Here is a 13,376-nt window from a genome sequence, read left to right as displayed (position 1 = left end):
TGTCTCCCTCTCCCTCTCCCTTCCCCCCCTTCCTCCCTCCCTTTCCTCCCCCTATCTCTTTCTGTCTTCCTCCCTCCTCCATCCCTCCTTTCTCTCTCCCATGCCCCCTCCCTCTCCCTTTCCTTCCTTTCCTCTCTCTCCTTTCCTCCCTCTTCTCCCTTCCTTCCCTCTCTCTCCTTCCCTCTTTCTCTCTCTTCCTCCCCCTTCTCTCTTCCCTCCTTCTTTCTCTCTCTCCCTTTTCCCCTTCTTTCTCTCTCTCTCTCCCTCCCTCTTTCTCTCTTCTTCCCCCTTCTCCCTTTCCTCCTCTCTCCCTCTCTCTCCCTTTACCCTCTCTTTCTTTCTCCCTTTTTTCTCCTGCCCCATCCTCCCAAAGACCCTTCCCTCTGATGCCCACCTTCCTCCCAGGGGGCAGCCGCCCTCTTGGGTCTTGCCCCACTCCTCTCCTGCCTCTCAGACTTGTCCTGCTCAGTCCCTCTTTGCCTCTCAGAGCTGCATTTCCAGCTGCCTGCGGGACATGTAAGAACATACCCCTCTCCTTTCTGCTCCCCCACTCCTGCCCGCCTCAGTGCAGCCTCTCCTTCCTAACCCTTGCTGTCTCCCTGCATCTTTGTGAGCGAGCCAGGGGGTCACCCAGCAGTCATGAGTGTGCTCATGCCCTTCCAGGCAGCGTGACTCGTGGGCCCAAGGACCTGGCTTCAGATCCTAACTGATACTTTCCCAGTGACCTTGGGCGAGCCACTTCCTTTCCCTGAGCCTCAGTTTCCTCATGTATAAAGTGGGTGGTTGGACTCCCTGACCTGATGTTCCTTCCAGTTCTAAAGCCTTGGTCCTAAGTAAACCCCCCAGTCTCAGTTTTCTTCTCTGTAAAATGAGATCCCCTTCTCCTGGCTGGGGTGAGGGGCCCCGCCTTCTCCCATGTGCTGGGCTGGGGAGCTCCCAGGACAGCCTGGCGTGGCCCTGCTCGTCATCTCGGGGGGGGGGGGGGGGGCTGGAGGCTCTTTGTCACCCACGGACGCCTTTATCAGTGACTCAGATTAGGAGGGGGCAGGCAGGCTGGCAGCAGAGCCGAGAGCCAGGAGGATTTGGCAGGTGGAAACCCTGGCTCAGAAACAGATGAATAAAAAGTCTTGCACTTGGGTACAGAAAAGCAGCTTCCAAAGCCGGGGTGGGGGGGGAAGGTGCCTACTGTGCGCCACGTGCTGTACTGAATGCCTTCATCTCACTTGATCCTCACATCAGCCTGGGAATTAGGTGCTATTATCTCCATTTTACAGGTGGGGAAACTGAGGCGGGGTGAAATCACTTGCCCAGGGTCACAGAGCTAGCTAGTCAGTGTCTGAGGCAAGGTCCAGAGCTCTATCCTCCCGAGCACCACTATGCTGCCTTGGCTAGATAACTTTGTGTCTGAAGAACTGGGGGTTTTAGTGGGCTCCAAGTTCAGAATCAGTCATCAGTGATGTGATGGGATGCCCAGAAAGCTCTTGAGATTGTGGGCTCCATTCAGGGGGTATAGCCTTGAGAAATAAGGAGGTGAGTAACAGCAGTGCTGGGCCCTCCTCTGTCCAGACAGATCCCAGCAGCAGCAGCAGTCACTGGTCAGGTCAGACAACAAGCACCGATGAGCGTACTCTGGGCAGTCAGGGTCTGGTAGGGGCCAACTCTCTCTGAGCCCCACGCCCTGTCTTCATCCCCACTGGTCAGTGAGGATGTTGAAGATAGTGGGAAAGCTTTCAGAGCAGGGAAGCCAACACAAGAAAGGAGCTGGAGAGAAGGGGGCACGAGGGCTGACTTCAAGCATCCATGGGGTTCCCAGGCTTTGTTCTAGTTGGCCCCTGAGGCAAAACTGCGAGTGGTGGACAAGAGCCTGGAATGGTCAGGAGGAGAGAAGGGAATGGCTGGGAGAGACATTGATGAAATAGAAAGGACCAGGCTTAACTAGAGGGTCCAGGGGGCCTCAGTCCTCTGGCCCCTAAGGGAGGCTGTTCCCAGCGGCCCTTTTTGGTGCCAGCTCCTGGGGCAGAGGTGTCTACAGAGCCCAGGTACTCAGTCCTGGGAAATTTAGGGAAAAAATTGCTCCTTCCATCTGGGTTTCTCCATTGTCAGCCACCTCCATCCCTTGCCTCATGGCAGCCACCATGTGGGGGGACAATCCATCAACCTTGTTAAACACCTGGTGGGTGCCAGACACTGTGTGAAGCACTGAGGTGCCCCCTCCACATCTGGGGAGAACCTGGTGGCCTTGAGATCAGACAGAGGTTTGCCCAGTACCAGAGGATGTGGGCTGGACTGTGAGGTCCTGGGCTCAGACTTAGGGCTGACTGAGCTGTTAAGGAGGAAGGCCATCCGTATTAGCTCCTCAGGGAGGGGGAGTGGTAGAGATCAGTCTATAAGCGGGCTCTGCAGCTGCCCAGGGTCTGGGCCTTGGGCCTCCCTAGTGCTGAGGGGAGTGGGGGTCTCAGAGGCCAGTGGGCTGGGGCTTAAAGAGATGGGCACATGATTCCTCCAGGGGCCAGAGTGACCCAGGAGGCATGTCTTGTGAGCCTGTCCCAGCCCTGATGTTCCTTGTTCCCCTCTGTCCACAGTGCCCAGTGCACCCCCAAGGAAGGTGGAGGTGGAGTCAGTGAACTCAACTGCCGTGCATGTGTCCTGGAAGCTGCCTGTGTCCAGCAAACAGCATGGCCAGATCCGGGGCTACCAGGTCACCTACGTGCGGCTCGAGAACAACGAGCCTCGCGGACAGCCAGTCATCAAAGACGTGATGCTCGCCGAAGCCCAGGTAGCAAGCCAGCAGAGTGAAGGCAGGATGGGGGTGGGGGAGGGGACTGGCTAGGAACAGGTGGACAGAGGACACAGTAGGATGGAGCTGGGAGGCACTTGGCCCTGAGGAGGGCCATAGCAGAGGCTGGGCAGTCTGCTTGGGGCCAGGGAAGGAAAGTGGACAGTGACCCCACCAAACTCTGGAGCCAGGAGCTGTTATAGGCCCTGCCCTGGGACTTGGCCAACCCCAAGAGATGTGGAGCAGGAGAGAAGGCAGCCTCTCCCCTCTGGGTTTCCAGCTCCATAACTCGTCCCCCAAATCCCATGTATTGAGGGGCCTTGGTCCTTACTTTCATGCTTCAGACCTCTGCTCTCTGAGTAGAGCTGAGACTTCCTGAGACTCAGCTCCCAGACAGCTGGATGGGCCGACGGTCAGGCCCAGCAGCAGCCCTGCGGTCTCAGGGCCTGGACACAGAGGGAGGGAGGCTTGTGGAGACAGATGAGAGGCTCATCTCATCACACTGAGACAAACTGATTGCTCCTTGAGCACCCCAGGCCAGTCCCAAACAGACTTGGGGGTGTGGACCCCAAAGAGACACCTCTACAGGTGAGACCAGCATGCCCAGAAAAAGGCCCTGACCCTGGCAGAAACCTCTGAGGCAGCTGCCTCTGCTCCACCCAGGGTACCTGAGGCCCCTCTGGGAAGGTTCTGACTGCTGGGAAGCATGTCCTGAGAGCCATCCTTGGGGGGCCCACACCTCAAACCCCTTGCTCTTGGATACAGCAGAACCAAGCCAGTCTCTTTCCCATTTCGTCAGAAGGTGCTGGATGCCTTTTTTTACTGTCATCCTTTCCCAGGCCCACCTCACCCGCTGCCACGCCCCCTATCCTCTCTTCTAACAATAGCCTGACTCCCCCAACTGGTCTGGCAGAGAACCTGCAGGCCCCCACCTGCCAGCGTGAGAGTTGAGCTGAGTGCTGGCATACATTTTTTGTGTCTCATCCCTTTTCTCTGGATTCTATAACCCTCATCTTCTCCCTGGCCATCCATCCACTATCTCTTCCAGGCCTTGAACCCCCATAGAGTCTCTCAACCTACATTCTTTCTTCTTCCCCTAGTGGGTGATGGGTGCTAAGTGTCCTTGTTCCCAGGCCAGCCCTTGCTGAGCAAACCACCCACCCATGTTCCAGGGCCATTCCTGGATTGCCCTGTGGCTCCTGTCTCCCGCTTCCCTGACCGGTCCATTTGGGTCAGAGGGAGAAGCCCATTGCTTCATCTGGTGGTGGCAGGGGAGGCTGAGGAAGAGGCAAAGTAGCCCCAGAAACCTCCTGCCAGGCAGGGGCTGGGGCTCCTGAGTGCCCACCTCTCACTAGGCATTCCAGGGATAGATGACCACCACTTGCCACAGTCTTTGCCCGTGTCTCATGGCTCACCCATCACTGACATAGCCCATTGATGTGGCATCAGAAGACAGGCCAGAGCATCCAGCAGGGCCTCTGTGAGCTGTGATTCCCTGGGGCAGGGGCCAGCTGTCTGAGCAGGGCATCTCAAGGACACCTGTCCTGGCCTTCTCTCCTACCCACCCCCAGCCTGGCCTGGGCAGCCCCATCTGCCGGGCTCAGCAGAGGCCAGAGGCCATTCCAAGGGAAGCATATGGTGCTGCTGTGCAGCCAGATGGAGAGCTCGGAGGCTGGCCCCATGAGGCAGGGCATATGTGTTCCCCTTTTCTGTCAGAGCTGTGCCCTGTGCCCCACCAGGTACCATGTGCTTCCGAGAGCTGAAGGATGTCAGAGGTCATCCTGCCCAAATCATCCCTTGGCAGGACTCCTTGCCACAGTGCTTGCACATGCACACACACACACATACACGGACATTTAGTCTCTGCTTGCTGACCCCTAGAGACAGGGAGCTCACTACCTTCCCAGAAGCCTGTTCCACTTTGGAATAGCCCTTGTTGGCCATCAGATGGAAGTCTTGCCCTTGGTGACTATACTCTACTTGCTGGGGCCAAAAAGAACAAGTCTAGCCTTTCTCCCATGACAAGATACTTTTCTGGGCTCCCTGACCTTCCTCACCATCTTGAAACCTTTCCCAGTCTTGCCTCCCTGCCCTGACTCCAGCTTCTTGGATCCCTTCCTAAAACCCAGGACAGACCTGCAGGTGAGCCAGAGGGAGCTGTCCTTCCACCCATCCCTTCCCTTACTTCTTAGCTCACAGTATGTTCATTCTTTCTCGCTCAGGCCTGCAGGTAGCCTGGCTCAAGTGAGGGCCCCATCCCGCTCAGACACCCCTGCTTGTCCAGCAGTTGCACAGTGTGTGGGCAGCCCCTCGGCCTTCGGGCTGCTATAAATCTCGCACATGTGGGCCTTCTTGCTCTGTCTTGAATTTTTTTGAGATGCAAACCAAGGAGCAGGGAACAGCCCCCAGATGCTTCCCAGGATGGATAGAGCACCAGCACTTAGGCCCACACTCTTCACATTGGCATTCAAGGCCTCCCCACACTGGTGCCAACAGGCCCTGGCAGGCTTGTTGCTCCCCTCCATGCACCCTCTTCTGGGACAGTGCATTCCCTTGCCATGGTCACGTCATTCCCTTCACCTGGGGTACTGCCCACCCCTACCACCCACTTTCTGGCTGTCAGGATCCTTCTTTCATCCATGGGTCTCCATGAGCCCACTTGCAACCCCCCTTGCCCTGTGGGGGTGTCTTGGGCTCCTGAGGCGACGTCTCTTCTGTGTGGCCCACTGTGGGTACTTGCTTGACTGGTGTGTGCTGCCTGCAGGGGAGGCAGGTTTGAACCTGGCCTCCATGGGTTTGGTCAGCTGGGCCTGCCATGAAGGCTAGCTCCTCAGGGACCTGGCGGTCCAGGGCCCTCCCTCATCCTTTGGTTCTGCTCAACCTGCCCATAACCGAGTTCCCCAGAGAGCTGCCTTGTAGCCCTGAGCCCCCTCCCTTTGGCTAGACCTAGCTCTCCCTCACAAGTGTCTGTCTCCGTCTCTCTCTCCCTCCTGTGGTCAGTGGCGGCCGGAGGAGTCAGAGGACTATGTAAGTAAAGGCATGAGTAGCTGCTCCTCACTGGGAAAAGTCTGGTATGGGGGGCACAGGCCAAGGAGACCCTTTGTTTGCCTGTTGGGTGGTTGGTGATCACTGTCTCCAAGGTTCCTAAGCCCTATCGAGCTGAGTGGAGGCCAACAAATTATTGTGTTGTCTCCCCCACCCCCAAATCCCAGACTTAATTCCCCTGGAACTGGGGGCTAAAGGACCCAGGACACAGGTACCATAAGCCCCCATGGCTGGGAGAGGCTTGGTGACAGCCCCAAGTCTGCGGGTCTTACCTGGGTTTGGTGGTATGGCATGGTATGTGGCGTGGTGTGTGGTGTGGTGTGGCATGTGTTTGAGTCGAGGTGCCCTACATGGAGCTGCAAAGACAGGGACCATTGTGGGGAGCCGAGGGCTGTGGGGATGCTAGTGTAGATGCCAGCGCTCGGGTTTCCTCGGTGGAACAGGGCAGGGATCTCTGGATTCTCTCTCTATCTCTGGTGGACTCTGAGGGAAGTGGCATCCATCTGGGCACCTGTCATTTCCTCCCCTTCTGCTGTCCCCTGGATCTTGGGTCTCTGTGGTGATGGTAGGAGTGGAAGTACTAGGCCACTGTGAGAGTGGATCTGTCCCCAGGATCGCAGGCCACCTCTTCTAGCCCTGCCGCACCCCACCTTAACTCAACAGAAGAGGAAAACCAGCTCATTGAGGGAGAAGGAGCTTGTCCAGGGCCACACCGATGCCCTGCTGGGCTTGAACCTGGTGTGAACCTGCTCCCAGCTACCCATGGGACCCCAAACCAGCCACATCTCCTTCTCTGGGCCTGTTTCTTCATCTGTAGAATGAAGGGCTGAGATGAGCCAGTCCCTAGGGCCCAGCTAGAGGCAGCCCTCTGGGTGCCCACAGTCTCTTCCTGCTCTGGCCTCCAGGCTTCCATGGGAGGCTCTGGACCGCTATAAAGCCCCTGACTGTTCAAGGGCTGGATGGAGAGCTGAGCTGTTTGCCATGTGGAGTGGAGGCAGGGACCTCAGCATGCTATCCTACCAGCCCAGGGCCCCCTGAGCCACACTCTCTTCTCAGGACCCTGCCAGACTCTTCTCCCCCACTCCCCAGGAAACCACCATTGGAGGTCTGACCCCAGAAACTACCTACTCCATCACCGTCGCTGCCTACACGACCAAAGGAGACGGAGCCCGCAGCAAGCCCAAGATTGTCACCACCACAGGAGCAGGTGAGCCAGGCCAGGGGCAGAAGTCCTGGGGGAGGGGGTGTGGTCCATCCAAAGCCCTGGGAGAGCTGCCACCTAAGGGGCACTGGCCAGTCTGCCCTCAGGGCCTCCCCCAGGCCAGAGAGGACCACAAGTGAGGCAGCTCACGCGGCCATGGGGGGCCCTCTCGTTCAGTCCCAGGCCGGCCTACCATGATGGTCAGCACCACAGCTATGAACACCGCCCTCCTCCAGTGGCACCCGCCCAAGGACGTGCCGGGTGAGCTGCTGGGCTACCGGCTACAGTACCAACGGGCAGATGAGGAGAAGCCCACCACGGTGGCCTTTGGCCAGGAGGACCACCACTTCACCGTGACCGGCCTGCACAAGGGTGCCACATATATCTTCCGCCTGTCGGCCAAGAACCGGGCAGGCCCCGGTGAGGCGACCGAGAAGGAAGTCACCACCCCTGAAGATGCACCCAGCGGCTTTCCACAGAACCTGCAGGTTGTCGGACTGACCACATCAACCACGGAGCTGCGATGGGACCCTCCCGTGCTGGCCGAGCGGAACGGGCGCATCGTCAACTACACCGTGGTGTATCGGGACATCAACAGTCAGCAGGAGCAGCAAAGCGTCACCAGTAACACCCACCTCACCCTCGCCGGCCTCCTGCCCGACACTACTTACGATGTCAAGGTCCGCGCCCACACCAGTCGCGGCCCGGGGCCACTCAGCCCCAGCATCCAGTCACGGACCATGCCAGTGGAGCAAGGTGTGTGAGCCACGCCCGTGCCAGCGGGACCAGCCTCCACAGGGAGGGCGGGCAGCAGGTGGGAGGCCGTGGTGGCAGTCCATGGATTCTGGTCTTCTTGGGCAATCGAGGCCCTTCACAATCTGGCATCACCCACCTTTCCGACCTTGTCTCCAGCTACCTCCTGTGCTCTCTGTGCCGGCTAGGCTCTTCTTCTGTCCATCCTCACAATGTGCCCTTGGCTCTCCTGCCTCCGGGACTGTGCTTAAGTTAGGCCCTTTCCTTGGCCTGGACCGGCCTCACTTCCACTTCACCTTCTGAATCCCCTTTCTGATCTTCCTCCTCTGGGAAGGCCTCCCTGATGCCCTGGCCTTCCCAGAGCACTCTGCTTAAGCAGGGGTCCTTTTTCCTCGGGAGCACACTGGAGAGACTTGATCAGTGTTTGGTGACTGAATGAGTGATTTCTTCAGGGAATGTCCTTCTGGTGATGGGTCTTAATGCCCTCCTGGAATAGCCTTCCGACCTCCGGTGGTGGTGGCCCTCTAGCCTTGGTGGCCCGGGGAGGCCCCTCCCAGCTCCCTGCTGACATGGGGCACGCCGTCCTGTTGCTGTGGACCCCCAGCGGCCCACTCCTGAAGATTTCCCTCACCACACTTAGCACTCGAGGACCCCCTACCCGCACAGGCAAAAAACACTCCCCGTGACCTTTGTTGATTTAAATTTCAGTGTTCGCCAAGAACTTCCGGGTCAATGCCGTGATGAAGACATCTGTGCTGCTTAGCTGGGAAGTCCCTGACTCCTACAAGTCTTCAGTGCCATTCAAGGTATGCCAGGGGTGGGGGCTGAGGGCTTCCTGGAGGAGGAGGCGGCACCAGATGAGCCTGGAACCTTCCCAGCATGCACAGGGGATGAGCTGTAGCAGCCATGGAAATGGGCTGGACCGTCACATGCGCTGTGGGCAGAGGATAGAAAAGAGGGGTGGGAATTAGCCGCTACAAGGCTGGCTGCCTGGATGAGGGATTTGATGCTCGAGGCCAGGGCTAACGCGGCACACCACTGCGTGAGGACATTTACTGTAGTGGTGAATGGACTAGAGAGGGCAGAGGCATGAGGTGAGCGAGGCAGGGAGGGCCTGTACCAGAGTGGGGCTAGGGCACGGGAGAGTAGGGGGTACATTCGAGAGACATTGAGGTGGAGGCAGTGGTGGGACAAAGAAGAATCAGTCACAGGAGCTCAGAGGCACCTGGTCTAACCTGAACCTAGCCAGGAAATCACTCTGCAGCTCACCTGACCAGTGGGCACTCAGCCTGTGCTCGCAGAACTCCAAGGACGGGGAGCTCACGGCCTCCCGCAGGGGGCCATTCCGCATCGGGCCAGCTCTCATGACTCGGGAGGTCTTTCCACTCCTGGTTCTGCTCCCCGCCTCTAGTTCTTGCAGTTGTCCTGTTCCCTGTCCTGGCTTCCACCTTCTGCACTCAGGCGACAGGAGGTCTCTTCATCCATGGTTCTGTCAGTCAGACATTCCTCCTGGGCTGAGCCGCTCTGTGATCTCTCCCCAGCCCTGGGGTGCGAGCCAGCAGAGGCCCAGGGTTGTTTCTCTTCTTCTTCATAGACTCTTCTTCTGTATTAGTGAGAACCAGGCCTAGCAGAGGGCTTCTCCTGGGTAGCCTTCCCACCTCTCTGCAGGATTTAGCAGGAGAGCCCCCAGCAGGTTTCTGGGCAGCTGAAGTCCCCCATCACTAGACGGAGCTGTCTCCTGGCCTCCTCATCTCTTCCCTCCTTCTTCCTGGGGGGTCTGTAGTCTGCTTCAGTAACAAAGCCCCCCTAATCTGACCCCCACACCGTCCTCCTTTGCTCCTCCTGCCTCATTCCTGGCTTTCCTCATGTGCCTGTCTTTTCTCCCTATAGAACCCTGCCCTGCCATCTTGTTTCTTTTGATAAGGTCCGCACCATGCAGAGCTCTGGCCTAATCATGGGTTCCCTCCCAACAAGGACCAGTTTGTCTCTTTAGTTCCCTGAATTGTTACCTAAAGTTTGGGTATTTGTGTGCAGTCCTTGAAGGCCGTGGCTTTGACTCCTGGCCTTTTGTCTGGCTTCATCTCCAGCATGTTGCCAAGTGTCTCAGCTACTCTTCCCTTTCCTTCACCAAGGCCTCTCTCTAGCATCTGGCATGTGAGATACATATGAACAGACTTATCCCTCCCCAGCCTGGGCTGGTGACCCGGGAGTGCCTTCCCAGCTCTGGAATCTTTGAACACAGAAATGTTCTCAAGACCAAGCCTCCTTCCTAGAGCTCATCTTAACCCATCCTTGGCTTGACTTAGAGGATGGGGTCTGAGTGGAGAACACAGAAGGGATGGCCGGGGAATTGGTAGTGGCACTTGGCTGACTTAGGCCAGGGTCTGGGGACCCAGAAGATCAAGCACAGGGTGTAACTTGGCAGCAGAGCCTGAAGGCTGATAACCTGGAGAGATGACAGAGAGCATGGTGAGAGGGCTAGGCTTAGTGCCACATCCCTGGGTCCCAGGCCAGCGGCAGAGAACAAGTGCGCTTACTAGGCTGAGACCACAGCTGCTGACCTCCCTGTGTTGGGCTCAGGTGGGGCCAGTCAGGCAGAAGCTCAAAGAATGGTCCTTTGATCTCCTTACCCCAGCTGACTGTGGGTAGTTTGGTGCAGCTTCACCAGGGGTACCAAGGTACCTTCCTTTTTCCCTAAGTGACACCGGGTAACTGCAGAGATCCTGGCAGTGAGCTTGGGGCACCCTTCCTGAGGCAGAATCTGCCCTGGGATCTGTGATGCTGGCAGGATCAGGGCCCCTAGAGTGGAGGAGACCAGATCTTTGGTGTGGATGGACCAGGCCTTTGGGGTAGATGAGGCCAGGTTTTTGGTGTCATGGGCCTGGGGTTTAGCACGGACAGAACCAGAGAGGCCTTGTGGGTGAGCAGACCCCATTCTGGCCAGGCTTGAGATAGACCCCCCTGCCCAGTGCCTCTGTGAAGTGCTGGCCTCCTGCCCCGCAGATCCTTTATAATGGCCAGAGTGTGGAGGTGGACGGTCACTCCATGAAGAAGCTGATCCGGGACTTGCAGCCTGACACTGAGTACTCGTTTGTGCTGATGAGCCGTGGGAGCAGTGCGGGCGGTCTACAGCACCTGGTGTCCATCCGCACGGCCCCTGACCTCCTGCTGCAGAAGCCCCTGCCCGTGGCCAAGTACATGGAGGACGGCCGCTTTACCCTCACACTGCCCAGGGTGGAGACCAAGGCCGCCATCAGGTGAGTCCCTGCAGCTGGCCGGGCAGCGATGCCCCGGACACACGCCATGCTGCCCCCTCGGCCCTGCCTGAGCAGCGCTCACCCGAGTGACCTTGGGGCTTCCCGTGCATCACAGGTGGTTCTACATCGTAGTGGTGCCCATCGACCGCCTGGCTGGCGGCCCCCTCAGCCCGCGTTGGCAGACGCCAGATGAGCTTGAGCTGGACCAGGTAGGAGCGAAGCCTCTGCCTCCTGCGGGGGTGGGAACAGTCTGCTCTTGGCCTCCCAGCCCAGCCTCAAAGGGTTCTTTTCCTGGGTTCCAGGGAGGGTGTGTGAGAGGGTGCCATGGGGCCTGGCATCCTCTCGAGCCCTGCCCCCTGTCTCCAGCTGCTGGAGGCCATTGGCCAGGTAGGTGCAGTGGCGCGGCGGCGACGACAAATAGAGCGACTGAAGCCCTACGTAGCAGCTCAGGTAGCCGAGCTGCCTGAAACCTTCACCCTTGGAGACAAGAAGAGTTACAATGGCTTCTACAACCGGCCTCTGTCCCCAGACTTCAGCTACCACTGCTTTGTGCTGGCTGCGCTGGAGGCAGGAGACACGGTAAGAGTGGCACCCACGAGGGAAACTGCGCGGCAGGGCTTGGGCTGTGAGGCCCCTGGAGCGAGCTTCCTCACTGCTGTGGAGAAGGCATCTTGGCTTCCTCTGATGCCCTCCGCAGGCGGACGATGTTCTGCTTTAACGAGCAGATCACAGCCATTTCTAATTGGAAAGTTGGTAGCATATAAGTGACAGGTAGTAGAGCGTGGGTTGCAGGGCCCCCCCAGGCTCCTACCAGGCCTCCTGACCAGGGCTCTTCCTGCCTCCTGAACAGGCCCAGAAGCACTTCCTGATGCTTCTCAGTGGGCAGAATCTGGGGCCATGCAGCTCAGCTGCCTCCTGGCCAACCTGGGGCTCTGCTGCCTTGGCTTACACCTCTACAGAGATGACAAGGCCCAGGCCACGGGGAGGCAACTCTGGTTGGTAGAAAGTGTGTCCCGACTCCAGGCCTCAATCTATCCCTCTGCATTTTTCACCCCCTTATTCCTGTTCTGCCCTCTGGGACCAAGCAGAATTCAAGCCTGCACTCTCTTACCTGTTGATAGGGCCCCTCAGATACGGGAGGACAGCCCTCATGTCCTCCCTCCCAAGAGGGTCGACCTTCCCAGTTTCCACTGATCCCTGGCTGCCCTCCTCTTCAGCCCTGGGGCCCCATACTACCCTTTGAATACCAGATGAGATCCGAGCAGGACCAAGGACAGGGGCAGTGTCACTTTAGTTTTGTACTCATTCCCTCCACACATCCCTGGGTCCTGTGAACTTTGGGGGGGGGGGGGCTTGCCCCTCACACTGGACATCACTGTCCAGTTAGGCCCCCATTCAGAGGTGTAAGATGTGGTCCCTGCCCCCAGGCGTCTGCATGCCCTGTCCAGAGCCAGAGTCTGGGAGGCTTCCTGGAGGCCACCAGAGGAGAGAGGAGCACCTGAGCAGGGTAGGGGACTGTCTGGAAATCAGCCTGGCTAGAGCCCAGTACATGTGGTGGGTGGGGTAGCACCAAGGCCCCAGGAAGGCTGGTGGGGGTCCAACCTGAGGGTCTGAGGCCAGCTGTCTGCCTTGGCTGGTGTTCTTGCCCGGAGGTAGTTGGTGGCCACAAAGATATTAGACCTGGCCCTCAGGGGTACGGTGGAGGAAAAAGGGCTGGGGGTGGGTGGGAGGTAGGAAGGGCCAGAGGTGCAGTGTGAGTGACAGCCCCAAACCTGGTGGGTGAAGTCAGCTCTTTCTGCCACCATCTCCTTGTCGTCCCCTCTGCTCCCAGGGAGCCCCAGTGTGCCTTCCTGCCGGGTCCATCACTCCTTACCTCCACTTTGATCCAGTCCCAATGATCCCTTGGGCATATCCTTGGTTCTTCCACTTCCTCTCCTCTCCTGTCCATGTCCCAGTGATTCTGTCTCTGTGCCCTCGCTGCTCTTCCAGCCCCTCCCCTGCTCTGTCCTGCCAGCCTCCTCCCCACCAAGTCAGCCAACAGAGTACTGCTCCTTCCCTGCCTCTAGTCCTGCTCCACCACAACTCACAAACCGTCAGTGGCTCCCTGTGGCTGCCCTTGAGCTCCTTCCCCTCTCTCCAGCAGGGCCAGCTCCCTGCCCTACCTACGTCACCCCCTATAGCCCAGACTGCTCACCCTTGGAGGCCAGGCCGCATCCTCCCTTCCTCCAAGGAACCACCCATCCCCCCGCGTTTCTCCTGGCCCTCTTCCTGCTACCCTCGGGCATCCACTGCTGTTCACACACACACAAGTGTAGCCCAGCCCTCACAGTTGTGTCCCCATATG

At 58.4% G+C, this 13,376-nt stretch overlaps 1 protein-coding gene across 3 annotated transcripts in view; it reads left to right on the top strand.

Moving 5' to 3' along the window:
• LOC138165067 (receptor-type tyrosine-protein phosphatase F) overlaps positions 1-13,376 on the top strand; it is a 95,648-nt gene that overhangs the window by 62,862 nt on the left and 19,410 nt on the right. For 2 of the 3 annotated variants that reach the window (XM_069093186.1, XM_069093185.1), the window contains exons 13-20: positions 2,583-2,776; positions 5,777-5,803; positions 6,911-7,028; positions 7,200-7,778; positions 8,484-8,581; positions 10,779-11,032; positions 11,148-11,241; positions 11,399-11,611. In XM_069093186.1, the coding sequence (XP_068949287.1) occupies positions 2,583-2,776; positions 5,777-5,803; positions 6,911-7,028; positions 7,200-7,778; positions 8,484-8,581; positions 10,779-11,032; positions 11,148-11,241; positions 11,399-11,611 (1,577 nt within the window). The remainder of the gene's footprint in view (positions 1-2,582; positions 2,777-5,776; positions 5,804-6,910; positions 7,029-7,199; positions 7,779-8,483; positions 8,582-10,778; positions 11,033-11,147; positions 11,242-11,398; positions 11,612-13,376) is intronic. The other variant, XM_069093188.1, reaches the window with a different exon arrangement.

Source organism: Petaurus breviceps, unplaced genomic scaffold (assembly GCF_028583685.1).
Source record: "Petaurus breviceps papuanus isolate PSGF00001 unplaced genomic scaffold, PetGlider_PUasm1.0 207, whole genome shotgun sequence".
In the NCBI taxonomy this organism is placed as follows: domain Eukaryota; kingdom Metazoa; phylum Chordata; class Mammalia; order Diprotodontia; family Petauridae; genus Petaurus; species Petaurus breviceps.
The sequence above is the reverse complement of the archived record's forward strand: the minus strand, read 5'-3'. Positions and strand labels throughout refer to the sequence as shown.